The sequence below is a fragment of the Pygocentrus nattereri genome, chromosome 28, assembly GCF_015220715.1.
Source record: "Pygocentrus nattereri isolate fPygNat1 chromosome 28, fPygNat1.pri, whole genome shotgun sequence".
In the NCBI taxonomy this organism is placed as follows: Eukaryota; Metazoa; Chordata; class Actinopteri; order Characiformes; family Serrasalmidae; genus Pygocentrus; species Pygocentrus nattereri.
Genome location: NC_051238.1, coordinates 2,001,622 through 2,027,363, shown reverse-complemented (window position 1 = coordinate 2,027,363; position 25,742 = coordinate 2,001,622). Strand labels below are relative to the sequence as shown.

The window sequence follows — 25,742 nt, the reverse complement described above, 5'->3', positions numbered from 1 at the left end:
AGCTGATTGGTTAGTGTTACTGCTACTGAGAGCTGATTGGTTAGCGTTACTGCTACTGAGAGCTGATTGGTTAGTGTTACTGCTACTTAGAGCTGATTGGTTAGCGTTACTGCTACTGAGAGCTGATTGGTTAGCGTTACTGCTACTTAGACCTGATTGGTTGGCGTTACTGCTACTGAGAGCTGATTGTTTGGCGTTACTGCTACTGAGAGCTGATTGGTTGGCGTTACTGCTGCTGAGAGCTGATTGGTTAGCGTTACTGCTACTGAGAGCTGATTGGTTGGCGTTACTGCTACTGAGAGCTGATTGGTTAGCGTTACTGCTACTGAGAGCTGATTGGTTGGCGTTACTGCTACTGAGAGCTGATTGGTTAGTGTTACTGCTACTGAGAGCGGATTGGTTGGCGTTACTGCTACTGAGAGCTGATTGGTTAGTGTTACTGCTACTGAGAGCTGATTGGTTGGCGTTACTGCTACTGAGAGCTGATTGGTTAGTGTTACTGCTACTGAGAGCTGATTGGTTGGTGTTACTGCTACTGAGAGCTGATTGGTTAGCGTTACTGCTGCTGAGAGCTGATTGGTTGGCGTTACTGCTACTGAGAGCTGATTGGTTGGCGTTACTGCTACTGAGAGCTGATTGGTTAGTGTTACTGCTACTGAGAGCTGATTGGTTGGCGTTACTGCTACTGAGAGCTGATTGGTTAGTGTTACTGCTACTGAGAGCTGATTGGTTGGCGTTACTGCTACTGAGAGCTGATTGGTTAGTGTTACTGCTACTGAGAGCTGATTGTTTAGTGTTACTGCTACTGAGAGCTGATTGGTTGGCGTTACTGCTACTGAGAGCTGATTGGTTGGCGTTACTGCTACTGAGAGCTGATTCGTTGGCGTTACTGCTACTGAGAGCTGATTGGTTGGCGTTACTGCTACTGAGAGCTGATTGGTTGGCGTTACTGCTACTGAGAGCTGATTGGTTAGTGTTACCGAGTGCTGATGTGTTCTTCTGTATAAAGTATTTGAGTATTATTCAAGCTTTGGCTTTGCTCAAAGTTTCCGTATTAACCCATTATTGGTGTTTTCCTTTGGCAGCACCTTCTAGTGTTTGACACCCCTGAACATCATTGCTGGGTACCAGTTCTCCTCTCTGCACATTAGCTGCAGTTTCAAGTTTCTGTTGATAGACCTTTTACAAGTATCAGCGTAGAACGCTATTTAGATTTTTATTTGTTCCCAGATTTCTGTTGGGTTAGGATGTCGTTTATAGTTTATAGGGAAGTTCTGGCCATATTCCACTCAAGTCTTAATGAAGATGAGAATAAGGAGGATATAGCTTAACATTTAATTTTACTGATGGGCATCCATCCATCCATCCATCCATCCATCCATCCATCCATCCATCCATCCATCCATCCATCCATTTTCTCAGCCGCTTCTCCGTCAGGGTCGGAGTCAGTAGGCTGGAGCCTACTGATGGGCATGTTGCAGGTTTTAGTTGGACAGCAATCAAATATTTGTCACTCAACAATAAAAAAAAATGAAAACAATACATGTTATTTTAATAGGTGTAATAAGGGTTCTAGACTCATGTGGGAGTGAGACTGCAGTCCACCAGGCTCAGCTAACCTTAGCCTAGCTCAGCCAGTGTCAAATTATCGGTGTCAAATTAGCCAAACTCCACAAATTTTCAATGTCAGTGTGAATCGGAATCAGAAAGCAATTTCATCTGTAACTTGCTTTATGAGCGAAGTGGGACATTCAAGTGGGAAATAATTATGCATGGGACGTGATTTAGTTGGTTCTGAGATGGTTTCTTGCCCCGGGCCGTCAGGCTGCTGAACAGCCAGTAGTGCTGGTGTATCGGTCTATAGGCCTGTCACTGCTGAGTCATCATCTCCATGGACAATCACCACCTCATCCACACCATCAGACTCACTCTGATCCTCCAGCACCTTCAATCTAGCAAACCTGTACTCACACATATAGACTGACATCTTGTACGTCTTCTCTCCACATCCTGTACAATCTGGAAGATTCTATATCAGTGTTCAGTCCCGGAGAACCTGCATCTCCTTTATTAACTCCCTCAGACTAACTGCACATACGCAATGTGAACAGCAGCACAGCTTTATTTCAGAACCTATTACTGTACATTGGAATAGTGCAGTACTGGTGTATACTGTGTATATTGAGAGTCAGTGTGTATATATATATATATATATTTATTTTTCTTCTTAGATGTTTATATATTTTTTTGTATTTAAGTTCTATAAGGGGGCTACGCACCTAAGATTGTCACTCACTTTCCACCTGTGTAAAAGTGATGTGACCATAAACGTGATTTGATTTGATTTGATTTGATTTATTCTTCAGGATTGGATTGAATTGTGTAAAGCTGGAGTTATTAATCTGCCTCTTATTTCTTGGTATAATCTACCAATTTATCCTATCACTATAATCTGTAGCTACTCAAAAGAGTAAACTATGTTTAGGACGTTTTCATCTCTGCTTTATCACCGGCTCTGGTGCTGGGTTCTTACTGGGCAGGAGTCGTGAGCCGGTGTTGACTCCAGAAAGTCCTGCATCACTACACACTTCAGAAAGATGGTTCTTCAAGGGTTCTTTAGTAAAGGCAACGGTTCTATTCAGAGCAATTTGATGGAGAGTTCGATACAGAACCATTTCATGCTTAAATGGTTCTTTGCATGGTGAAATGGTTCTTCGGATTGACGGAGAGTGTTTTATATAAGGTTCTATAAAGAAGACATAGCAGAACTCTTGTTGGTCTACCAGGGGGTTTTAACAGTCCTGTGGCCTCATAACGATTTTGTTCTTTTATTGTCGGAGTGTTTGATTTATTGATTGCTGTCATGATGTAACGAGTATTTAAAGAAATATAGCATGAAATATTTGTAAAATGAATCTCCTGCTCGTGTGTCAGTGAAAACTCCTGTGTGCTGTAGAAGCAGCAGGAGGCTGAAGTCAGTGCTGATGAGTGTCTCTCGCTCTCTCACTCACCTACAGGTCTGTCGGACGACCCTGCGGACCTGGAGAAGCGGTGGCAGGTTTTCGGACAGAACTTCATCCCTCCTAAAAAGCCGAAGACGTTCCTGCAGCTGGTGTGGGAGGCGCTGCAGGACGTTACGCTCATCATCCTGGAGATCGCAGCCATCATCTCGCTCGGCCTCAGCTTCTATCAGCCTCCGGGGGGCGACAGCGAAGGTAAACCTCATTAACCAGACCATATACATATATATATAGTTTTAGAAAAATGGAGAGAGAGAGGAGAGGAGAGGGGAGAGAGAGAGAGAGAGAGAGAGGTGGGAGAGGAGAGGAGAGAGGAGAGAGAGGAGAGGGGAGAGAGAGAGAGAGAGAGAGAGGTGGGAGAGGAGAGGAGAGAGGAGAGAGAGGAGAGAGAGAGAGAGAGAGAGAGAGAGAGAGAGAGAGAGGAGAGAGGAGAGAGAGAAAGAGAGAGAGGAGAGAGGAGAGAGAGAAAGAGAGAGAGGAGAGAGAGAGAGAGAGAGAGAGGAGAGAGGAGAGAGAGAAAGAGAGAGAGAGAGAGAGAGGAGAGGAGAGGGGAGAGAGAGAGAGAGAGAGAGGTGGGAGAGGAGAGGAGAGAGGAGAGAGAGGAGAGAGAGAGAGAGAGAGAGAGAGAGAGGAGAGAGGAGAGAGAGAAAGAGAGAGAGGAGAGAGGAGAGAGAGAAAGAGAGAGAGGAGAGAGAGAGAGAGAGAGGAGAGAGGAGAGAGAGAAAGAGAGAGAGAGAGAGAGAAAGAGAGAGAGGAGAGAGAGAGAGAGAGAGAGAGAGAGAAAGAGAGAGAGAGAGGAGAGGAGAGAGGAGAGAGAGAGAGAAAGAGAGAGAGAGAGAGAGAGAAAGAGAGTGAGAGAGAGGAGAGAGAGAAAGAGAGAGAGAGAGGAGAGGAGAGAGGAGAGAGAGAGAGAAAGAGAGAGAGAGAGAGAGAAAGAGAGTGAGAGAGAGAGAAAGAGAGTGAGAGAGAGGAGAGAGAGAAAGAGAGAGAGAGAGAGAGAAAGAGAGAGAGAGAGAGAGAAAGAGAGTGAGAGAGAGGAGAGAGAGAAAGAGAGAGAGAGAAAGAGAGAGAGATATTATATCAAAATATCAGAATGTTTAATGTTATGCTGTTGTACATTTTACAAATATTAAAACACATTTCTCTCTTTTTCTTTCCTTTCACTTCCACTCCTTCTGCCATCTTTCTTTCCTCTCTCATATTCTCTCTCTTTTATCTTTTTCTCTTGCCATCTCTGTTTCTTTCCTGCCTGCTCTCTTTTTCTATCTGTCTCTCTCTCTCTGCTTTTTCTTTCTCTCTCTCCTTCTCTTTTCTGTTCTCTCTCTCCCTCAGTCTGTGGTAATGTCTCAGGGGGAATGGAGGATGAAGGTGAAGCTGAAGCAGGGTGGATTGAAGGAGCGGCGATCCTGCTCTCGGTTCTCTGTGTGGTTGTGGTGACAGCGTTTAATGACTGGAGTAAAGAGAAACAGTTCCGTGGCCTGCAGAGCCGGATAGAGCAGGAGCAGCGCTTCGCTGTGGTCAGGAACGGCACCGTCCTGCAGATCCCTGTGGCTGAGATGGTGGTGGGGGACGTAGCCCAGGTCAAATACGGTCAGTACGGATCATCTCTTCTTGAACGAAACAATGCAGTGCATTATTAGTATCTCCTTTCTGCTAGGGTGCATCTGTTGTACACTACTGACTGTGGTGCATCGTGGGCTTGTTTGAGTGGAGAACATCAAAATTTAGTGGAACCCCAAAACAGTGCACTAAAAAGCGGCCAGGTCACAGTTTCAGGCACAGACATCATTTTTAGTGCCTGAACTCTTTGCACAGTACTGTAAGTGGAGTAAAAGTCTTTGGACCTCGTTCTCCAGTGTCCTCCTGAGTTTGTCCTTAAGTGTGTTCTTGAGAAAGGTCCTGAGAAAAAGTCTCCGTCAGGTTCTTAAAGCCCAGAACTGTCCTCACGTCTGTGTTCCTGAGTCTGTAGATTCTGTTCTTACGTAAGAGAACACTGGTGAACTGAATCTTCGTCAAAACCGTGGGCTTTGAGAAGAAATTTCTTCTTAAGAACTGTTGGTCAACGAGACCCAGTGTCTTTCTTCTGTGCTATTTAAATGTAATCACACAAATTCAAAGCTATGTAATAAACCATGTTTAACCCTCTATTGCATGGTGTTGCCTCAGGGCAACAAACTCATTTTCCAAAGCAACAGTGCGACAGTGGAATGGGTTTAACCAGTCACAAGCCAGGCCTCACCACTTCAGGGAGCAGGGCGCTGTATATCATTGCTTCCCATTGTCACACAATGTCGCCATTTTTTAATGTTTTGAAATGGTCTGAAAAAACAAATCAAGGACCAATTTATTCATGAAAAGTGAACTGAATATTTTTTTAATTGCTCTCATAAAGTTTCACCAGATCAGCCCAGTTTTATCAGCCCTGCACTGGTTACCAGTTAAACTTCACACTGATTATAAAATCCTATTACTGACCTATAAAGCTCTAAACGGGCTCGTCCCTCAGTACCTGAGTGACCTTCTCTCCCACTATGAACCATCACGCCTACTTAGATCACAAGGTGCTGCTCACTACTGGTACCTAGAACTAATAAAGCTCCATCAGGGGGGAGAGCCTCTCATACAGAGCCCCCCAGCTCTGGAATAATCTTCCTGTTAATGTTCGGGACTCAGACTCAGCTTCAGTCTTTAAGTCTAGGCTAAAAACTTACTTGTACAGTGGAGCCTTTGGTGATTAGTCTCCCTGTCAGGTCTGGACCTGCTGGAGTCTCTGCTGCTCTGTTTTACTGTAATCTGTGGTCAGCCACTCTTTACAGAACTGACTCTGTGTTTTTCTTTCCTTTCTCTGCCGAGTTGATCAGCTGCCCATCCTGTGCGTCTGATGCTGCTGCTTCTTCTGCCTTGATCAGGTGCCGCTGCTCACCAGCCTTCTGGACCAGCTTGACCACCACTGAGCTTCATGCTGTACAATGCTGTGCAGTCCTCACCCTCAGATGCTGCCGCTGCTGCATAATCATAAATTAATCAAGTTAATTGCTGCTTTTCTTTTTCCCACTTTGTACTTTAATACTTTATACTAATAATGTGTGCTATCCGGTGTCGACCGTAGGAGGATGGGTTCCCCTTCTGAATCTTGGTTCCTCTCAAGGTTTCTTCCTCTTTTAGGGAGTTTTTCCTTGCCACCGTTGCCGCTGGCGACGCTCATGGGGGCTCAGACCCGGAATATCTTTTCTTTTCTTTTCTTTTCTTTCTGTAATGCTGATTGTTCTGTAAAGCTGCTTTCTAACAACACCTGTTGTAAAAAGCGCTAGATAAATAAGCTTTGCTTGCTTGCTTGCTAATGTTTGCAGTAGAGGGTGAACTTTGTTTTACATGCTATATTGACAGGTTCAAGTCTGCATTTCTAACCTATGGAGTTTTGGGGTTGAGATTAGAGTTAAGATTGAACATTTTAACATATTTTGCTGTGGTTTTGGTTGCGTGCAGGTGATCTCCTCCCGGCTGATGGAGTGCTGATCCAGGGCAACGACCTGAAGATCGACGAGAGCTCACTCACTGGAGAGTCTGACCACGTACGCAAAGCCATCGACAGAGACCCCATGCTGCTCTCAGGTGCAGGACGAGTCTCATTTTGTGCTGTCTAACATCATTGTGTCCATTTCAGCATAACATTCCCCCTAAAAAACAGTTTATGCTGAATAAGGCCAGGAGATTGGAGATTGGAACCTAATCTCTAACAGACCACATGATGTGGTTTCTGACACTGTATGACTCACTAGTTCGTCAAGGGTTCTTCAGTAAAGGCAGTAGTGCTGTTGAGAACAATGTTGAGATGGTTCTTTGCATGATGAAACGGTTCTTCAGATTAATGGAGAATATGCTGTATATGGTGTTTGAAAAATGGCTTTATACAAATATGGTTCTCCTTTTGTGTAAAAGCTTGACCTGGAAACAATAACAGAACCCTTTTTGGTCCTAATGGACCATCCTAAATCCTGTCCTAACTTTAGGATGAACCCCAACAGGGTCCTAACTTCTGTTTAAAGTCCGTTTCTATGGTTTTTAGGCGGCTGAGTCAGGCAGCGTAGTTCACTACCAGCATAATGAGCTCCATTTGTTTCTACTGTAAAACGTGGCTTTCACTGGGAGATGTTTTTCTCTTCTAACTCTGCGTTTTAAACATCTCAGACGCTGCTGACTCGAACTCCACCGCCCCTCTGACCACCTTCCTGTGTTAATGTTGATGATGAAATATTACAGTGATGGTGGTGAATAATGAGGAGGCGGAGCTGAACGTGTGTCTGTTTATTAGAAGGAGTAACATTAGTGCGCTCGGCTAAAGCGTTTGGGAAATGGAGACTGAAACTGGGGAGCAGCGACACTGATAAACACCAGAGGGCGACTGATAAACAGCAGGGGGCGCTCTGATAAACAGCAGGGGGCGCTCTCACAGCATTCACTACTTACAGTTTATCACACTTTAGTTCTGTTTGACCTTTTTTACTTCAGTATCAGCAGCTGTGACTCGCATTATTAACATTATTATGATTACATGTTCACGTTTCAGCTGTGTGTGTATGGTCGCTTGCTAGGCTAGGATGACATCGACGTATGAAGACATGCCACAGTATACCAATCAAACAATGTTACCGCCCCCTGGTTGAAAAGGTGTTGCTAGGTTTTTGCTGTGGTATCCCAGGTGGTTGCTAAGTTGTTGCCATGTTATCCCAGATGGTTGCTAAGATGTTACTAGGCCATGACTATGGTGTTCCATATGGTTGCTAAGGTGTTGCCATGTTATTCTAGGTGGTTGCTAAGATGTTACTAGGTCATTGCTGTTATATGCCAGGTGGTTAATAAGGTGTTGCGAGGTTGTTGCTGTGGTATCCCAGGTGGTTGCTATGCTATGATTAGAAGATAATTAGAAGCCAGCTGTCACAGTTTTAGGGAATGTTCTACTGTTCGTTCTACCTGTCGCTCACTGCTCATCATTTTCTGGGACTTCGGTGGTTTGAGTCAATGGCTCACGGCACACTGCCTGATCAGAAACACCAGAAACAGTACTGTTTATGTGGGATGAAGTTCCTCTTTAACACGAAATGTTTTGTGTTTTCTACTGATTGTGTTTATTATCAAACTATTCCTTCGAACGCTGGCATCTAGTCCAAATGCTCTGTCCCTCATCATGTTTACATGAAAATATCTCCATGTTTGATGCGATCGCTTCCTTTGAGGCAGATGTAAACATTTCTTGCTGTGTGCGGATGTGGTTGGTGGATGAAGCTGATTGGCTGATAAACGTCCGGCTCATCTTTCTCTCTCTGTGTCTCTCTGGAGGCTGATAACGAGCTAATCAGATTCCTGCTGCTCAGAGACGAGCTTAGAGACGCATTAGAGCCTCAGAGACGCTCGATCTGCCAGCCTAATGATCTCAACAGCACACTGCGGCACCGCGCAACACCAGGGCTGTGTTGTTAGGGCCGTAACCACACACATATTCGAATTCGGTAAAGTTCCTGGTTCGATTCGAGGTGCATCATAAATTTCTATGGCCAATTCTAGTTTCTTTAGTGCCAAAGATTTTTTTGTGATTTTAATTAAAATATAAAATGTATGTATTTAAGCAACAGGCAACAAGGAAATTAGACAAGTTTGTGAGGTTGCTAAGATATTGTTAGGCTGTTGCTATGGCATCCCAGGTGGTTGCTAAGGTGTTACTAAGCCTTTGTCATGGAATACCAGGTGGTTGCTAAGGTGTTTCTAGGCTGTTGCTGTGGTATCTCAGCTGGTTGCTAAGATGCTGCCATGTTATCCCAGGATTTTGCTAAAATGTTACTCGGTCATTGCTATGGTATCCCAGGTCATTGCTAAGTTGTTACTAGGTCATTGCTATGGTATCCCAGGTCATTGCTAAGTTGTTACTAGGTCATTGCTATGATATCCCATAGCAATTATGCATGCATTATAACATGTTATGAATGTGTTTATAGATGCTTACAAACGTGACATTCATAGAAAGTGTTACCAACACAAAAAATAAATAAATAAGACTAGAGTCATTAAAATAACTGGAAGCTGAAGCTTTTTCCTTGCGGCAGTGTTTCAGGATGATGAGCATATCTGTTGGTGTTTCTGTTTGTGCATCACGTGAAGCTTTCAGTCCGAGAGGGAGAGAGGGAGAGAGGGAGAGAGCAAAGCCAGGCTCTACCACAGCATAAACCGGATTACATACGCCAACACTCACTAATACACAGATAAACACAGTCTTAGACAGAGCTGTGGACGTTACTGTGGTGATTTGCTGCTGAAGTGAATTGATCACTAATTTGAAAGCTCAGAAAAGAGACATTAAAATCCTTCCAGAATGAAAATGAATGCATTATTCATGTATGTTTTTATTGAAATGAATTATTTATCCATTTAATCCTGTACTCGAGGATCTAGAGGAAGATTTTTATGCACGTCTGTGAGTGAAATGTAGAAGTGAAGGCATTTTAATTAAAGTTGTGCTGCAGCGGTCAGAGTTCACTCACAAGTCCCCGGCTGGTGGCCGTGCAGTTGGAGTTTGTCCCGGTGGACGAGAGGGTCGCCTCAATGCGAATTATAATCCCAGAGAGGAAAACTCTGACTGTTGTCTGTGCTTATGCACCAAACAACAGGTCAGAGTATTCGGCCTTCCTGGAGCGAGTGGGCGGGGTTCTGGAAAGGGTCCCGCCTACAGACTCCATAGTCTTACTGGGGGACTTCAATGCTCACGTTGGCAATGACTGGGAGACCTGGAGAGGCGTGATTGGGAAGAACAGCCTGCCCGATCTAAACCCGAATGGTGAGTTGTTATTGGACTTCTGTGCCAGGCATGGATTGTCCATAACGAACACCAAGTTCGGACACAAGGATGTTCATAAGTGTACATGGTACCAGAGCTCCTTGGGTCAAAGGTCAATGATCGACTTTGTTGTCGTTTCATCTGACTTGGGACCAAATGTTCTGGACACTCGGGTAAAGAGAGGTGCTGAGCTGTCAACTGATCACCATCCGGTGGTGAGTTGGATCAGATGGCAGGGAAGACTGGTGGTCAGACCCGGTAGGCCCAAGCGAAGAGTGAGGGTGTGCTGGGAGCGACTGTCGGAGGCCCCTGTTCGGAATGATTTCAACTCCCTCCGGGAGATATCCTCCGGGAACAACCTCCGGGAGAGCAAAAGAAGGAAATCATTCCCAGAAATGAGCAGATAATCTTATTATAAGTGCACAACCGTCTCAGAACTAGAAGTGTTAGATATACAGACTAGATTTAAGACCATTTCACTCGACAAGAGACCATTTCTTTTGCTGTGCAGCGTTTGGGATGAGAGAAAACCGGACTTTTAATCGGACTGTTGCTGTGAGATTGGCCTTACTGGGTGATACAAACTCCATAAAGTGTTTCATTTGTGCTGTTTTTCAGGCACCCACGTTATGGAGGGTTCGGGGAAGATGGTGGTGACTGCTGTGGGCATCAACTCTCAGACCGGGATCATCTTCACCCTGCTGGGGGCCGGAGACGTGGAGGAGGAGAAGAAGGAGAACAAGAAGGGTAGGAAAGAGTAGCTTCAGCTGCTAATACACGTGTCAGAAATGTGTAGTGTTGAGGGAACGATCACCCAGAACATCTCTCCTCATCATCGGTGCACTCCTTTGGGTTTTAGACGACAGGAATTAATTAGGACAAAATTAGGACGAGCTCTGGTTCCGGTGTTCCGGCTCATGAGAGGAAATTCAGCTCATTGCACTTAAAAACAGCCATGAAAATGGATTAAAGCTGTTGGTCTGGGTGCTGATCTTATGTAGTAAAAATCCTCCAAAACGATGAATCATCAAGTGAAATGATCTTAAATCTAGTCTACATTTCTGATATGTCTCATTTTGAGATTGTTGGACGTGTATAATAATACTATTTAACTTAATTCTAGACGTTTTTCCTTGTTTTTAGTGATATAAGTAAATAAAATGATCTCATTATGTTGGCACACAGTGTTTCTTGGTTCAAGCCCACTTCTTACAGCAACTTCTTACGTCGTTACCTACTAAACTCATTTAAAACAGAAAAACTGAAGATGTGCTGACTTATTTTCATTAACACTGCAAAAAAACGATTTCTTAGTGAGTGAAATCATCTGAAATCTAGTGATATGTCTGATATTTCTCATTATTTTAAGATTATTGACCTTTTTTTGCGAAATGATGCAAATAATTGTGATTATTTTAAGAAATAATGTTTGAAACAAGTAAAATGGTCTGCCAATGGAATAAGACCCTTTAATTAGATAAAATGACTTAAAAGAAGTAAAACATGTCTAGAAATAAGTGTAATAATCTTATATAGCTTATAGCTGCTGGAGTTTTAAACACTGTCCACTCACTGTCCACCCTAGTAGACACTCCTACCTCGTCGGTCCACCTTGTAGATGTAAAGCCAGAGACGACAGCTCATCTGCTGCTGCACAGTTTGTGCTGGTCGTCCTCTAGTCCTTCATCAGTGGTCACAGGACGCTGTTGGCTGGATATTTTTGGTTGGTAGACTATTCTCAGTCCAGCAGCGACACTGAGGTGTTTAAAAACTCCAGCAGCACTGCTGTGTCTGATCCACTCAGACCAGTGCAACACACACTAACACACCACCTCCACGTCAGTGTTACTGCAGTGCTGAGAATGACCCACCACCCAAATAGTACCTGCTCTGTGAGGGTCCATGGGGGTCCTGACCACTGAAGAACAGGGTAACAGAGTATCAGAGAAACAGATGGACTACAGTGAGCATAGAAACAAGGAGGTGCTGATAATGTTGTGCCTGATTGTTGTATATATTCCACTGAAATTCAGTTCATGTCCAGAGTAGACTGACCTGAACTTGGTACTGCACAGCACGGTACCAGTTTTTACAATAAACACGACATTAACATTTATGCTGTTTTGTTCAGTACAGGCTCAACCAAAACTGCACACAGGCGACATTTCAACTTGTAGTTTCACTGAATGTGAAATGACTAATTGTGGAGAAACTTACAGACTCAGACGTCTTTACAGTGGTGGTGATGGGAACCAGGCGTCGCCATGACGACAACACAAATACAGACATATTATTTACCATCCAGAACCACAAGCGAACCTCCACAAGTCTTCTGAGTTCATATGGAATGTTGATGATGGAAAAATAGTGGAAGATCTGGAATAATACGTTTTCTTTGGGGCCTATTTTGCCGCACAGGATCCTGCATGTATCCCTCCACCATGAATGGAGTTTAAGTTTTCTAAGATTAAGAGACCCTTATTAGTCCCACAACAGGGAAATTTCACTTCCGCATTTAAACCATCCATGAAGTGAAATACCACATACACACTAGTGAGGACACACACACACACACACACACACACACACACACACACACACACACACACACACACACACACACACACACACTAGAGGGCAGTGAGCACACTTGCCCGGAGCAGTGGGCAGCCCAATCTGCAGCGCCTGGGGAGCAGTTGGGGGTTAGGTGTCTTGCTCAAGGACACCTCAGTCATGTGCTGTCGGCTCTGGGGATCAAACCAGCGACCTTCCGGTCACGAGGCCGGTTCCTAACCTCCAGCCCACGACTGCCCCACATAAGCTATCATAAAACAGCATCTCAGTCATCAGGCAGTGAATTCATAACCATCTCCTGTAGGAACTTTCTGTGAGGAGCTTTTAGAGGGACGTCTGGTTCCTATCACCACCACTGTGAGCAGTTCTGACTCTGTAAGTTTATCTAGAACAGAGCGTTTCACACCAAACCACTCTGAACCGCTCGGTTTACATCTTAACCAGGTAATTGTCAGAAATTAAATGTGGTTAAATTATAAAATATTGATTTATACTGAGTAGTAGTGGTCAATAGAAGTTAGTCTAGAGTGATTGCCGCACTTCTGTTTCCTTCGGTTCCACCTTAAAGGGGGCAGCAGTTACAGTCAGTTGTTTGGTTTAACTGAATGGCAAAATGTAACAGCTGCTCCATTTAAGGTGGAGTGGAAATTTGATCAAGCAGCTGCTGAAGCTGTTCAGCTCTCACACATAAACAACATTCAGCGCCATTTTCATCAAGTGTCAGATTTCTTCTCTGTTTCTGGCACCAGCAAAAAAAATTTTGCAAGAGTTTTTGACATAATTTGAAAAAGGCTGTTGCTTTTTATATTGTGTATGAATTTCATGATGAATGGACCAAAAGAAACGGCCCAAAGTTGCTTGGAAAAAATTCTGGTTCCATTGACTTCCATTAAAAGTAAAGTAGGTTTTTTCCTTCTATTGTAAAGTCACCGTTTTGGAGATACAAGGTTTTGTTCCGACAACAGCGATATACTTACTCAAAATATGGGCTTATTTGATATTTTGTCGTATTTGATCAAAGTATTGACACAGTAGCTCAAAATGATGACTTTTTCAATATACAAATATATTGTTCAGTTTTTTTTCCACCATTTTGCCCAATAAAGTATTTCCAATTTATTGCACGGCATAAAATTATCTCTTGTCAGGTGAAATGATCTTAAATCTAGTGGAAATAAGTAATATTTCCCATTTTTAGATGGTTGTGCTCTTATATTATATGTACTCTAGATTATTTAGCTTCATTCTAGACATTGATTATTTGTTTTAGGTCATTTTACTGAGTAAAATAATTTTGCCATTAATTTAGCTGTTTTCAAGCACACGTTTCTGCCAATATAGTGAGATACTGCTTAATAAAATGACCTAAAATTAGATTTTTTAAAATAATATATAAATTTTTTTTTTTATTTAGGATCATTTTACTCAAGTCCATTTTTTGCAGCATGTTAAAAATTGAAGAGACTTCCCAGAATAATAAACCACTATAAACCTACAAGAACTGGTTTACTTAAGCATCTAAAATGGTTTTATTTGAAGAAAAATATGTAAACTTACCATGATATATACTGAAACCATCAGAGATGTAAATTATCCTCTGATATAAACCACTAGTGTAAATATTATTGCTTTTAAAATTGTATATTGTCATATCTGGAACTTTTAGAAGAGCATATCGTCCAGCTCTGACTCAAACTGACCTGTAATTACAGATGACCAATGTTTATTCACTCATTTTGATTCAGTATTTCATAGTTTTTCATTTAACTTTATGTTCTCTCATTCTTTGTTTTGCATGCCACCTTCATCCGTGCCCCGTATCCTATTTGCTAACCAAAGCTGAGGTCAGTAGTAGCTCGTCCGTGCAGTTTGCCGCGGCTCCCGCCAAAGAGTGCAGCGTTGTTAATGGTAGGTGAAGCTCACAGCCGCAGAGAGAACAGTGGTGCCTGGAACTGAGGGCTTTGCCTTTCATCACTTCTCCTCTGCGTTCTGTGTCTGTGCTGATTTTATACCGTGTTGCCGCCACTTTGAGTGCCAGTGTGAATCTGCAGGGTCGCCTCGTTTCTAATGCCGTTCTTTTCTACAGGGAAACAAGACGGCACTTTGGAGAACAATCAGAACAAAGGTAAACGTCTTCATCTCTCATTCAGTGAGCTCAGTCTGGATTGTGGTTTATTAGGATGCTCTGTAAGGTGTGAGTGACTGTTAAAAGTTTGGTGACACCCTGTTGGGGGTGGGCAGTGTAACAATATCAAATCACATCAAATCAAATCACATTAATTGTCACAGCACTTTTACACAGATGTGAAGGTGAGTGAAAATCTGCATAGCCACCTGTAAAACTCTAGAATCTATCTATCTATCTATCTATCTATCTATCTATCTATCTATCTATCTATCTATCTATCTATCTATCTATCTATCTATCTGTCTGTCTGTCTGTCTGTCTGTCTGTCTGTCTGTCTGTCTGTCTATCTATCTATCTATCTATCTATCTATCTATCTATCTATCTATCTATCTAATATACAACAGTATAGCACCGTAACAAAACAGTCTCTGTTAATGTTCCATTTATGATGAATCAGCTCTGTTTTTATGTTTTGTGTGTGTTTATCCTCACCTCTCAGCTTCAGGTTCATTACAGTGTCCTGCTGCTATGAAGAGCAGCTTCAATAATGATTTGACCGTTTTCTTTTACAAACTACTGTAAAAACAACAAACTGGTGTAAAAACTACAAAACAGTGTAAAAACTACAAACCAATGTAAAAACTACAAGCTAGTATAGAAACTGCAAGCTAGTGTAAAAACTACAAACTAGTGTAAAAACTACAAACTAGTGTAAAAACTACAAGCTATTATAAAAACTACAAACTAGTATAAAAACTACAAGCTAGTGTAAAAACTACAAACTAGTATAAAAACTACAAACTAGTGTAAAACCTACAAACTAGTATAAAAACTACAAACTAGTGTAAAACCTACAAACTAGTATAAAAACTACAAGCTAGTGTAAAACCTACAAACTAGTGTAAAAACTACAAACTAGTATAAAAACTACAAGCTAGTGTAAAAACTACAAACTAGTATAAAAACTACAAGCTAGTGTAAAACCTACAAACTAGTGTAAAAACTACAAACTAGTATAAAAACTACAAACTAGTGTAAAAACTACAAACTAGTATAAAAACTACAAACTAGTGTAAAACCTACAAACTAGTATAAAAACTACAAGCTAGTGTAAAAACTACAAACTAGTATAAAAACTACAAACTAGTATAAAAACTACAAGCTAGTGTAAAAACTACAAACTAGTATAAAAACTACAAGCTAGTGTAAAACCTACAAACTAGTGTAAAAACTACAAACTAGTATAAAAACTACAAACTAGTGTAAAAACTACAAACTAGTGTAAAACCTACAAACTAGTGTAAAAACTCCAAAAGCTCATATTGACGCTCTTTTTGGTTCAGAGGTGGTTTAAAGACCTGAGAGGTTTGAGTGTGGAAGCCAAAGAATTCCTGCCAAACAGAGGAGAAACAAACATGTGTAAGATGGTCATGATCACTTTTTCTCTTACTCAGTTTCTAGCAGCAAAATGTCAAATTTGGCATTTTATATCTAGAAATAATGACTTTTCCAAATATTGACTTATTGTGTCAAAATAATGACTTGTGGTATCAAAATAACATTATCAGTATATCGACTTATGTAGCAATAATGACTTATTTTTAACATTTTGACTTACTATGTTGAAATAATAACCTATTTTCTCAGAATATTGAGAAAATATGAGTAATGACTTGCTGTGTAAAAATAACTGCTTATTTTCATAAAAGATCAACTTACTATTTAGAAATAATACTTTTTTCTCAAAATATCAATTATGTCAAAATAATGACCTATTTTCTTAAATTATTGAGAAATATTGAGAAAATATTAGTAATGACATATCATAATAATAACTTACTGTCTTGCTATGACTTATATTCCAAAATAGCTGTTTCATTAAAATGTAGTAACTCATTATTTCAACAAAGTATCTTAAATTCTATTGAAAATAAGGTATTTTGAAATGCTTAGTCAACATTTAGAGGAAATAAGTCATCATTTGGAGATATTAAGTCTATGTATCAGGAAAATAAGTGTTTATTTACAGATACTAATCATTATTTAAAATCTTATTTATTATTTTGAGAGAGTAAGTCAGTATTTTGAGAAAAGAAGTGATTATTTGTAAATACTTTGTCAACATTGTGAAATATTTTTGCCAGAAACAAAGAAAGAGAAACAGGCGTCTGTTCTCCTCTACCTGGTGGGAATCTGCTGACGTGCTAACAGTCAGATAAAGGTTAGATGTCCCCAGCAGTCTGACAGACAGGGAGACTGTGAGGTTGTGCTGTCTAATCCAGCTGCTCCAACAACTTTGTGACTTTGCTCACCTCAGCGAAGAAGCAGGACGAGGCAGTTGCCATGGAAATGCAGCCTTTGAAGAGTGCGGAGGGAGGAGAGGTGGAGGAGAGAGAGAAGAAGAAAGCCAGCGTCCCCAAAAAGGAGAAATCAGTGCTTCAGGGTAAACTCACCAAGCTGGCCGTGCAGATCGGGAAAGCAGGTGAGATTCTGTGCACCAATCAGAGTAAATAAACACGTTAAAATGAACCTCCTCCTTGTTTCTGCACTCACTGTCCACTTTATCAGCTCCACTGACCACATAGTTTCCCTCTGTAGTTCTACAGTTACAGACTGTAGTCCATCTGTTTCTCTGATACTCTGTTACCCTGTTCTTCAGTGGTCAGGACCCCCATGGACCCTCACAGAGCAGGTACTGTTTGGGTGGTGGATCATTCTCAGCACTGCACTAACACTCCACCACCATGGCAGTGCTGAGAATGACCCACCACCCAAACAGTACCTGCTCTGTGAGGGTCCATGGGGGTCCTGACCACTGAAGAACAGGGTAACAGAGTATCAGAGAAACAGATGGACTACAGTCTGTAACTGTAGAACTACAGAGACCAGCTATACAGTAAGTGGAGCTGATTAACTGGACAGTGAGCGTAGAAACAGGGAGGTGGTTGTTATGAAGTGGCTGATCGGTGTGTTTTGCTGTGAAATCTTCTCCTGACTGTGATTAGTATATTGATTAGCAGACAGCAGATGGTTCTGACCACTTTATTGATGTTTGCTGTTGCTGTTTCATTAATTTGATCAGTGATGCTCAAGTGTTGGCATTTTTGCAATGATGTTTATATTTGAATATAGTCCAAGGATTTTATTTTGGCCAAAGGTATAAATAAATTAATAAAAATAATAATTAATAATAAAATAATAAAAAATAAAATACAGAATTGATGATGACTTTACTTCCCCTTTTATTGCCCCCCCTCGCCCCTGCAGGGTTGGTGATGTCAGCGATCACTGTGATTATCCTGATGCTCTACTTTGTGATCGAAACGTTCGTCGTTCAGGATCGTCCATGGCTCACTGAATGCACCCCCATATACGTGCAGTACTTCGTCAAGTTCTTCATCATCGGTGTGACAGTGCTGGTGGTGGCTGTGCCGGAGGGTCTGCCGCTGGCTGTCACCATTTCACTGGCCTATTCAGTAAAGGTGAGTCAGCTGTTCTAGCCTCATTATCCAGAAAAAGGTAAGTCAGCATTTCTAACCATCTGCCCATTTAAGAGTCAGCATCTAAAAACAGGTTATTCAGTAAAGTTGAGTGAACATTTAAAACCAGATTATCCAGAAAAGGTGAGTCAGCATTTCTAACCAGATTATCCAGAAAATGTGAGTCAGCATTTCTAACGATATTATCCAGGAAAGGTGAGTCAGCATTTCTGACCTGATTATCCAGAAAATGTGCATCAGCATTTCTAACCAAATTAACCAGACAAGGTGAGTCAGCATTTCTAACCTCATTATCCAGAAAAGGTGAGTCAGCATTTCTAACGATATTATCCAGAAAAGGTGAGTCAGCATTTCTAACCAGATTACCCAGAAAATGTGAGTCTGCATTTCTAACGATATTATCCAGAAAAGGTGAGCCAGCATTTCTAACCAGATTATCCAGAATAGGTGAGTCAGCATTTCTAACCAGATTATCCAGAAAAGGTGAGTCAGCATTTCTAACCAGATTAGCCAGAAAAGGTGAGTCAGCATTTCTAACCATATTATCCAGAAAAGGTGAGTCAGCATTTCTAACCAGATTACCCAGTAAAGGTGAGTCAGCATTTCTAACCTCATTATCCAGAAAAGGTGAGTCAGCATTTCTAACCAGATTATCCAGTAAAGGTGAGTCAGCATTTCTAACCATATTATCCAGAAAAGGTGAGTCAGCATTTCTAACGAGATTACCCAGAAAAGGTGAGTCAGCATTTCTAACCAGATTACCCAGAAAAGGTGAGTCAGCATTTCTAACCAGATTATCCAGAAAAGGTGAGTCAGCATTTCTAACCAGATTACCCAGAAAAGGTGAGTGAACATTTAAAACCAGATTATCCAGTAAAGGTGAGTCAGCATTTCTAACCAGATTGTATAGTAAAAGTGAGTCAGCATTTATAACAAGATTATGTAATAAAATATGAGTCATCATATCTAAGAAGATATAAAAGTGAGTCAGCATTTGCGATGAGATTATGTGATGAAGGTAAGTGATCTTATCTGAAATTATGAAGTAACGGTGAGATTAAAGCAATGGAAAATCTAACAGGATTATGAAGTAAAAATGAGGCATCATATTTAAAATGGTAAAGACGAGTGAGCATATCTAATGAGATCATGTAGTAAAGGTGAATTGTTATATCTAACGAGATTGTCCGGTAAAGGTGAGTCCGTGGTTAATAGCATTAAACTAAATGTGAGTTAGCATAATGTACATTAACATAAAGACATTTTGTACCTCAGTCCATTCACCATGAAAAGCTCACCAAGAGTGGCGCTATAGAGTGGCAACAAAAATGGAGGTGATGTTTTTTTACTGTGGGCGTAGCGATAAATAACCATACTATGAGGCTCTTAACCCTTCTGGGGTCTCAGGGCATTCTCTGGATCTGTCCATCTCCTCTTAAACTCTCCTTTAAAGGTTCTTCATAGAACCTGATCCTCATCTGTTTCATATCTAAATGCTCCGTTATCTTCATCACTACTTTCCAAACCCGCTGCAGCAGCTTCAGCAGCTGTAAACTCTCTGACACCGTTTCACACGAGTCTCCGATGTGGACTGAATGAAGAATTAAGGGTTTCCAGCATGACGGTCAGTCCTTAGTGAATTCCTGAGTGTCCGTCGGTCAGTTTCACACAGAATGTAGACGGACACACGAATCCAGCAGCTCCACACGGGGAGAGGCAGATGACGTGCATCTCAGCCCCTCTCCATAGGCTCATAACTCCGGATGTGAGTCTTGTTGGATCTCGTGATGAGATGGATTGGAAAGGGCGGCTCTACAGATTCAGGAAGGGTTTGAACTGGATTTCTGAGCTGGATCATCACAAAGACACAGACACACATATAGAAACAGAGAATTTGACCCACGAGCGAGTTTGTGGACCCCAGATAGTTGACTTTCTTTATTCCACTCTTTGCTCTTTCTGTTCTTCCTGTTCCAGGTTCAGTCACATTTCCCTGTGTATTTCCACAGAAAATGATGAAGGACAATAACCTAGTGCGTCACCTGGACGCGTGCGAGACGATGGGAAACGCCACAGCGATCTGCTCGGACAAAACCGGAACGTTAACCACTAACCGGATGACGGCCGTGCAGATTTACATAGGAGATCAGCATTTCCACGAGATCCCAACACCGCAGCACATCAGCCATCACGCGCTCGAGCTGCTGACCACCGCCATCTCCCTCAACAGCGCATACACCTCCAAAATCCTGGTGAGGAGTCAAAGAGGGGGGTTCACACCACATTTTACAAGCTCGTCGTTGTTTTTTGGGGGGCTCACGTGGTATTTTGGCAATACTGACTGTAGCTGCGTATCTCACTGTTGTTGCTAGCTGGCTGTCTTTTCGATATGTGCAGGTCAGGGCTGGACAATATGATAACATATCGTTATCGCGATAAATGATGTCACAGTACACCATAATATATAATACTATAATGCACTAAACATACTGTGAATATCGTCAGCACTTGCAGACACTGACCAACTGCATGTTTCATTATAAAGAGAGCAAAATTAGGCCTGTTCAACTGGATTTAGTGCCAAATATGGCAAAAAATGGTCTCTTGTCAATCAAAATGATCTTATATCTAGTCAATATATCTAATATTTCCCATTTTAGATGGTCGTGCACTTATTATGAGATTATCTAGCTTACTGTTAAGTAAATTGTCTCACTATACTGGCAGATAATTTTGCTGGTTTCTAGCTCATTTCTTACAAGCACAACTGCCCAAGTAGTAAGATAATATTACTCAACAAAATCACTTAAATAATTAAAAAATATTAATTAGAAATAAAAGACAATCTCAGCAGGAGAAATATTAGATTTTCTGACTACATTTCAGATCATTTCACTTGAAAATACTTTTTTTGCCATGAAATGAATAAAAATAATTGCATTTAAATTTTTTGATAGTATTTTGAAAATGTAGCTCTGCTGGTTCTTTTTTCTCTGATCAGATATCTGAAAAAATAAATACTGTGACATATCGTGCATCATGAAAATTTCTTGAAGTATTGCGATACTATATTTTTGCCTTATCACCCAGCTCTATGTACGGGCGGGCATTTCTGGCACCCACACTTTAAGAAAGCGGTTTATTACGCTGCGAAAAATGGCATCTTGTCAAAGAGACGATCTTAATTCTGGTTCATATGTCTAATTTCTCATGTTGAGATTATTACAAGATGATTTTTTGCCTATTTTTAGTGATTTTTATGCATCCCAGTTGGTCACATACTGTATAAATGAAAATAATGCATAGCCATGACTTAGTAAGGCATGGGAATAAGATAACTAAACCGTGGCCTCGACCGAGTAAGGTGTGGGAACAGGATCATGCATTAGGATCTCATTCCCATGCCACGCATGACTTTTATTCATACAGGATGTGACCAATGGGGCTCTGTAGATTTTAGCACGGAACCAAGCGAAACGATCTGCCATCATAATGAGATCGTTTTACTCGCTACAATCACTTTAAGTGAGTTTAGAATGTGTGTTACAGGAGGCTTAACGTCACGCAATGGATTTAAGATCTAATTTATATAATAGAAATATATAAATCACAACATACATTCAGCTTATACACGGCAGACAGCGGTTTGGTAGCGAATCATTTATACTCTCTCTTCTCCTCTCTCTCCTCTCTCTCTTCTCCTCTCTCTCCTTTCTCTCTGCCTCTCTCTCTCTCTCTCTCTCTCTCTCTCTCTCTCTCTCTCTCTCTGTGTCTCTCTGTCTCTCTCTCTCTGTCTCTCTTCTCCTCTCTTTCTCTCTCTCTCTGTCTCTCTCTCTCTCTCCTCTCCTCTCCTCTCTCTCTCTCTCCTCTCCTCTCCTCTCTCTCTCTCTCTGTCTCTCTCTCTCTCTCTCTCTCTCTCTCTCTCCTCTCCTCTCCTCTCTCGCCCTCTCCTCTCTCTCTCTCTCCCCTGTCTCACTCTCTCTCTCTCTCTCTGTCTCTGTCTCTCTCTCTCTCTCTCTCTCTCTCTCTCTCTCTCTCTCTCTCTCTCTCTCTCTCTCTCTCTCTGTCTAGGCGGCTGATAAAGAGGGTGGTCTGCCGAAGCAGGTGGGGAATAAGACGGAGTGTGCTCTGCTGGGTTTGGTTCTGGATCTGAAGCGTGATTATCAGTGTGTCAGAGAGCAGATTCCAGAGGAGAAGCTCTACAAGGTCTACACCTTTAACTCCGTCCGCAAGTCCATGAGCACCGTCGTCCAGCTGCCCGACAGGAGCTTCCGCATCTACAGCAAAGGAGCCTCAGAGATCCTGCTCAAAAAGTGTGTGGACGAATGGGTGCATTAGCCATTAGAGGCCACTGATGATAACAAAAAGTCCTTATCAGACGTTTTATTAAGCACGTGCATTTCAGTCCATTTGAAGGAATTGTTTGAAAAATAATTAAATGTTACCTCATCCAAAAAAACAGAAACTGTACTATCCTTACCCCTTACTGTACTAACTCTAAACCTTACTGTACTATACTTAACCCTTACTGTACTAACTCTAAACCTTACTGTACTAACTCTAAACCTTACTGTACTATACTTAACCCTTACTGTACTAACTCTAAACCTTACTGTACTACCCTTACCCCTTACTGTACTAACTCTAAAGCTTACTGTACTAACTCTAAACCTTACTGTACTATCCTTACCCCTTACTGTACTAACTCTAAACCTTACTGTACTATACTTAACCCTTACTGTACTAACTCTAAACCTTACTGTACTATCCTTACCCCTTACTGTACTAACTCTAAACCTTACTGTACTATACTTAACCCTTACTGTACTAACTCTAAACCTTACTGTACTATCCTTACCCCTTACTGTACTAACTCTAAACCTTACTGTACTATCCTTAACCCTTACTGTACTAACTCTAAACCTTACTGTACTACCCTTACCCCTTACTGTACTAACTCTAAACCTTACTGTACTATACTTAACCCTTACTGTACTAACTCTAAACCTTACTGTACTACCCTTACCCCTTACTGTACTAACTCTAAACCTTACTGTACTATCCTTACCCCTTACTGTACTAACTCTAAACCTTACTGTACTAACTCTAAACCTTACTGTACTATACTTAACCCTTACTGTACTAACTCTAAACCTTACTGTACTAACTCTAAACCTTACTGTACTAACTCTAAACCTTACTGTACTATCCTTACCCCTTACTGTACTAACTCTAAACCTTACTGTACTATCCTTAACCCTTACTGTACTAACTCTAAACCTTACTGTACTATCCTTACCCCTTACTGTACTAACTCTAAACCTTACTGTACTATACTTAACCCTTACTGTACTAACTCTAAACCTTACTGTACTATACTTAACCCTTACTGTACTAACTCTAAACCTTACTGTACTATCCTTACCCCTTACTGTACTAACTCTAAACCTTACTGTACTATACTTAACCCTTACTGTACTAACTCTAAACCTTACTGTACTATCCTTACCCCTTACTGTACTAACTCTAAACCTTACTGTACTATCCTTACCCCTTACTGTACTAACTCTAAACCTTACTGTACTAACTCTAAACCTTACTGTACTATCCTTACCCCTTACTGTACTAACTCTAAACCTTACTGTACTATCCTTACCCCTTACTGTACTAACTCTAAAGCTTACTGTACTAACTCTAAACCTTACTGTACTATCCTTACCCCTTACTGTACTAACTCTAAACCTTACTGTACTATCCTTAACCCTTACTGTACTAACTCTAAACCTTACTGTACTATCCTTACCCCTTACTGTACTAACTCTAAACCTTACTGTACTATCCTTACCCCTTACTGTACTAACTCTAAAGCTTATTGTACTATCCTTAACCCTTACTGTACTAACTCTAAACCTTACTGTACTATACTTAACCCTTACTGTACTAACTCTAAACCTTACTGTACTATCCTTACCCCTTACTGTACTAACTCTAAACCTTACTGTACTGACTCTAAACCTTACTGTACTATACTTAACCCTTACTGTACTAACTCTAAACCTTACTGTACTATACATAACCCTTACTGTACTAACACTAAACATTACTGTACTATCCCTAACGTACTACCCTTAACATTTACTGTGCTATACTTAATCCATATCCATAACCCTTACTGTACTATCCCTTACTGTACTGACTCTAAACCTTACTGTACAGACTCTAAACCTTACTGTACTGACTCTAAACCTTACTGTACTAATGCAAACTAATGCTTACTAACTCTGACACTCTCTGTGCTGGCCCTAACACTCACTCTACTAAGCTTAATTCTTTGTGTACTATCTCTTCCTTTTTTGTGCAGCAACATTCACCCTTGCTGTACTAATCCTAACCCGTACTGTACTAACTTTAACCCTTACTATAGTAACTGTTACCCTTATTAACTTGAGTTTAAACCTGTCCTAACTCAGTAAAATTGAAGGTGGATATGTTTTTGTTCCTTTGCTGCAGATGTTCATCCGTCTTGTCCCGGGACGGCGGGGCGCACCCCTTCAGACCGCGGGACCGAGACGAGATGGTGAAAAAGGTGATTGAACCGATGGCCTGCGATGGCCTCCGGACGATCTGCGTGGCCTACAGGGACCTAACTGCAGATCCACTGCCAGAGTGGGACAACGAGGCAGACATCATCAATAATCTCACCTGCATCGCTGTGGTGGGCATCGAGGACCCCGTCCGGCCAGAGGTCAGCACTGAAACATTGATATCTACTGAAACCCTGGTGTTTAAAAGTGCAGGTTCAGCAAAAAGTGACGTGACGTATATAATTTCATTAGCTTTATGTCTGGGTTACAAGGCTAATGTAGCTAACAGTAACGCTGCATTTGCTACGTTGGCATTAAAGTGCCGAGTGGCAGAATGAATTTAACCCTCCGGAGTCCACAAACTCACTTGTACGTCCGGCTGAGTAGCAATGAAAATAACGGAGCATTTTGATATGAAACATATGAGGATCATATTCTATGAACCCTGCGACCCTGAGGAAGAAGTGAATGCAAAACATTAGCGAGTGAATGCAAAACATTAGTGAGTGAATGCAAAACATTAGCGAGTGAATGCAAAACATTAGTGAGTGAATGCAAAACATTAGTGAGTGAATGCAAAACATTAGCGAGTGAATGCAAAACATTTGCGAGTGAATGCAAAACATTAGTGAGTGAATGCAAAACATTAGCGAGTGAATGCAAAACATTTGCGAGTGAATGCAAAACATTAGCGAGTGAATGCAAAACATTAGTGAGTGAATGCAAAACATTAGCGAGTGAATGCAAAACATTAGTGAGTGAATGCAAAACATTTGCGAGTGAATGCAAAACATTAGTGAGTGAATGCAAAACATTAGTGAGTGAATGCAAAACATTAGTGAGTGAATGCAAAACATTAGCGAGTGAATGCAAAACATTAGCGAGTGAATGCAAAACATTAGTGAGTGAATGCAAAACATTTGCGAGTGAATGCAAAACATTAGTGAGTGAATGCAAAACATTAGTGAGTGAATGCAAAACATTTGCGAGTGAATGCAAAACATTAGTGAGTGAATGCAAAACATTAGTGAGTGAATGCAAAACATTAGTGAGTGAATGCAAAACATTAGCGAGTGAATGCAAAACATTAGTGAGTGAATGCAAAACAT

At 41.3% G+C, this 25,742-nt stretch overlaps 1 protein-coding gene across 4 annotated transcripts in view; it reads left to right on the top strand.

Moving 5' to 3' along the window:
- atp2b3a (ATPase plasma membrane Ca2+ transporting 3a) overlaps window positions 1-25,742 on the top strand; it is an 88,860-nt gene that overhangs the window by 35,644 nt on the left and 27,474 nt on the right. For 2 of the 4 annotated variants that reach the window (XM_037535900.1, XM_037535902.1), the window contains exons 3-13: window positions 3,018-3,215; window positions 4,353-4,610; window positions 6,507-6,632; window positions 10,465-10,593; window positions 14,260-14,328; window positions 14,507-14,545; window positions 16,867-17,031; window positions 17,817-18,031; window positions 20,059-20,301; window positions 22,121-22,362; window positions 24,560-24,794. In XM_037535900.1, coding sequence (XP_037391797.1) covers window positions 3,018-3,215; window positions 4,353-4,610; window positions 6,507-6,632; window positions 10,465-10,593; window positions 14,260-14,328; window positions 14,507-14,545; window positions 16,867-17,031; window positions 17,817-18,031; window positions 20,059-20,301; window positions 22,121-22,362; window positions 24,560-24,794 — 1,919 coding nt within the window. The remainder of the gene's footprint in view (window positions 1-3,017; window positions 3,216-4,352; window positions 4,611-6,506; window positions 6,633-10,464; window positions 10,594-14,259; window positions 14,329-14,506; window positions 14,546-16,866; window positions 17,032-17,816; window positions 18,032-20,058; window positions 20,302-22,120; window positions 22,363-24,559; window positions 24,795-25,742) is intronic. The other 2 variants (XM_037535903.1, XM_037535901.1) reach the window with 1 other exon arrangement.